The sequence below is a fragment of the Frankliniella occidentalis genome, unplaced genomic scaffold (genome assembly GCF_000697945.3).
Source record: "Frankliniella occidentalis isolate FOCC.00 unplaced genomic scaffold, Focc_3.1 Scaffold4, whole genome shotgun sequence".
NCBI classification, from domain to species: Eukaryota; Metazoa; Arthropoda; class Insecta; order Thysanoptera; family Thripidae; genus Frankliniella; species Frankliniella occidentalis.
Genome location: NW_026267134.1, coordinates 668,147 through 669,167, shown reverse-complemented (window position 1 = coordinate 669,167; position 1,021 = coordinate 668,147). Strand labels below are relative to the sequence as shown.

Below are 1,021 nucleotides of genomic sequence, written 5' to 3'. Positions count from 1 at the left end.
CAAATTTATCAAAGAAATTACTTAGTTTCTAAAAAAGATTTTCAGTGACCAATAATGCTTTTAACATCTCTAATCGATCAAAACCATTGTATTACTTTTCTATGTACCGTAGACTAATTTGTGGATGTTTGTGTGTTGCAGGTGGCGCCACCACTGGCCCTCCCCTGGGCCTGGGCCCCCTCCAGGGCCCGAGCCTCGGCCAGGGCCCCGCTCAGGGCCCCCACGGCCCCATGCCTGTGCGCAGCGTCCCCGCCGGGCCCCGCGCCTCGCTGGGGTTGGCGGGGCCCCGGGCCGCATCCGACCAACACGGTGAGTGTGCGTCCGCCCCTCCTGGACCAACCCCTGACCTGACCTGCACTTTGGACCCGATCCGCGCCCCGCCCGAGTATCTTCGGTCGCGGGGGGGACTTGGGAGGCCCGCCTTCGCGGCCAAACCCCAAACTGGTTCTGGCTCCGTTCGGCCCGGCGGCCCGGGGCCCGTCTGGGAGGAGACGGCCCGGCCTCTGCCCGCCAAACCGAACGACGACGGCGCGCCTGTGAAACCGACCGCCAATTATTTATGGATCCCTTCCTAATTAAGGACAAAAAGAAACACAAAAATCGTTCCCCGATAGGGGAGAGACGCCCGCGGGAGGGGAGTGGCGCGCCGTGGCGCGGCCGCCCGGCCGGCACATGCAGCAAGTTTTACCCCGAAAGCTCCTCTCCGCCGCGGTGATTGAAATGATAAAATGCGGGCAGCGGCAGCCGATTCGGGAAAAGGGGAATTAAAATAAAACATGAGGCGAGTCAGTGACGACGGCGTTCGACGGTCTTACCCCCCCCACCCTGCACACGTCTGTTTGTAGACATGACACGCGACTTCAAAAAGTGCGCATAGTTTTAAGGTTTTTACAGTTTTAAATCGCTGCTTTTCACGCTTCGCCCAGACTTAGACCCGGATGCTGGGATCCGGCTGGCGCGAGGTCCACAGCTAGCTGGTGGTGGTCGCCGCACGGGGCCTAGAGTGGCCCCGCCGGCCGCG

At 60.6% G+C, this 1,021-nt stretch overlaps 1 protein-coding gene across 1 annotated transcript in view; it reads left to right on the top strand.

The window, feature by feature from the left end:
* LOC113203643 (nascent polypeptide-associated complex subunit alpha, muscle-specific form-like) overlaps positions 1-1,021 on the top strand; it is a 98,337-nt gene that overhangs the window by 88,197 nt on the left and 9,119 nt on the right. Inside the window, exon 6 of the mRNA XM_052267600.1 lies at positions 142-309. Within this exon, the coding sequence (XP_052123560.1) occupies positions 142-309 (168 nt within the window). The remainder of the gene's footprint in view (positions 1-141; positions 310-1,021) is intronic.